Source organism: Abrus precatorius, unplaced genomic scaffold (assembly GCF_003935025.1).
Source record: "Abrus precatorius isolate BTA unplaced genomic scaffold, Abrus_2018 Scaffold6, whole genome shotgun sequence".
In the NCBI taxonomy this organism is placed as follows: Eukaryota; Viridiplantae; Streptophyta; class Magnoliopsida; order Fabales; family Fabaceae; genus Abrus; species Abrus precatorius.
Window position 1 is genome coordinate 19,431,853 of NW_020874406.1, and position 1,859 is coordinate 19,433,711.

The following is a 1,859-nucleotide window of genomic DNA, read 5'->3' on the forward strand; positions in this document are numbered from 1 at the left end:
CAAATATTAAATATTTTTAACTATTTAAAAAAAATAGTTTTTTAGTTTAATGTTTATACTCTCTTTGTAAAAAAACTTACACAATTAACTAATTCAAATATATTATAAATATCATTTTTATATTAATATACACTAAAATTTTATTAAAAATTATAAAATTTAATATATTTAATTTATTGATATTATTAATATTGTAAATTATAAATATTTTAATGGACGGTATAGATTTTTAATTAACCTTTTACCTGAAATCGCATTCGATGTATGCTACTTTTTATAATTGCCATGACTCCAATTTATAGAACTTGCTCCCATCGCATTGTTTTAAAACCCCAATTCGTGGGGGTTTCATCAACTGGATCAAGAAAAAAAGTGGAAAACTTTAATCCATTCTCGTAAAAGTAATTTTAAAAAAAAATACTTTCGTACACTCTCAGCAGGTCTCCATTCTTAATCAAACTAGCATGTCATTAAACAGGGAATTGAAAACTACTTACATAATCCAATCATATCAACAAACCTGAAAATGTAGACTCGAGGTATATTAAATCATTGATGAATGCAAAGATGAATTAATAATGCAAGGACATGCCATATTTGAGGAAACAATAATGCATAGAAGGAAACATTACAACAAAGAGAATAACAGCTTTTACGAAACAAGAGAAAAGAAAATATATTAAAAACAAGTGGAAACACAATTTAATAGGTAATCGAAAATTGGTCCAATGTCTTTCACAACTCACAAGTTAGGTACCCCAAGCTGGAAATTTCTAACTGCTCTTTGCCTATGGTTACAGAATCAAATCATATAGACAAACCTGAAACTCTAATGCCCAGAAAGAATCAATTAAATCTCCTTATAAAATACATTAACTTGATCTTATCCAAAACTCCAGCTGGTCATAACTTAGTTAACAAAAGAAATAGAAAGAAAAGAAAAAACGAAGAGAAACACCCCATCAATTGAGGTCATTAATATTCAGGCAATTCTCTCAAGACTTCCAATCCGGAAGGAGATAGCAAACTACCCAAAAACCCAAATGGAGTATCAGAATATTTATATACGGAAGTTGGTGTGAAAAGTGGCACATCAGCAAAGCCCAGATTACAATAACTATGTTGAACAAACGGCTCTTGCTTAACACAAATTTCATCATCACTTTCCCTTAAAGCTGAGTTTGTTTTATCACCAGCACAAGAAACATTCTGCTCCTTAGCTTGGGCCTTCACACTGATGTTGGGCTTAGACCTATCAAACAAAAAAGGCTCGTAATTCTCAGATGCATCAAATTGTGGGTTGAGGTTGTCATCTTGGTTGGAGTGTGTGATGCCGGTTAGTCTTTGAACAAGGGCCATGAAATCTCGGGGTTTGGTGTGGAAAACCTTTGGTGATTCGGTGTAGATGATGATAGGGTTCTCCTTCTGTTTGTGGGGTTTGGTTAATGTAACAAAAGATTTGAAAGATGAAGATGAAGAAGGAGGCTTGCGAATCAAATGGGAGTGTTTGTTGATCATCAATGGGGAAGGACGTGAATCATTGATTACAACCTTCTCTGAATGCTCGTGAAGGGAGTGGAACCTCGCCGTTGCAGTTCTCATATCTCAGAACTCACAAGTTCTGCGTAACACACCAATGCTAAAAGAGATGAAGTGGTTTATGAAGAAACCCCACGTTTGATATATATATTGACAAGTGTTTTAGCCAACTATTCTGACCGTTTACTTTGATTTTATTCAAAATAGACCAAAAGGGAAGAAGGTAAAGTAAATAAAATAAAGCAAAACGTTCACACATTAATTTAATCTCAACCACTTTTCATGTAGGGTGAGTATATATATATATATATATCAAACGT

General features: G+C 32.7%; 1 protein-coding gene across 1 annotated transcript; it reads right to left on the bottom strand.

Annotated features, from left to right (window-relative positions):
- Positions 1-975: 975 nt before the first annotated feature.
- On the bottom strand, positions 976-1,602 carry LOC113870344 (VQ motif-containing protein 8, chloroplastic-like). Its single transcript, XM_027506938.1, has 2 exons — positions 1,453-1,602; positions 976-1,422 (listed from the first exon to the last, which is right to left on the bottom strand). Exons 1-2 carry the CDS (start codon positions 1,600-1,602, stop codon positions 976-978), a joined length of 597 nt encoding a protein of 198 aa, XP_027362739.1.
- Between the last annotated feature and the right edge of the window lie 257 nt (positions 1,603-1,859).

What these genes read in the sequence shown, in the direction of transcription:
- LOC113870344 (XM_027506938.1), bottom strand. Translation starts at nt 1,602, where the DNA reads ATGAGAACTGCAACGGCGAGGTTCCACTCCCTTCACGAGCATTCAGAG. An exon ending in CTTCATCTTTCAAATCTTTT is followed by an intron (nt 1,423 to 1,452) that starts GTTACATTAACC and finishes CACAAACAGAAG; the next exon opens with GAGAACCCTATCATCATCTA.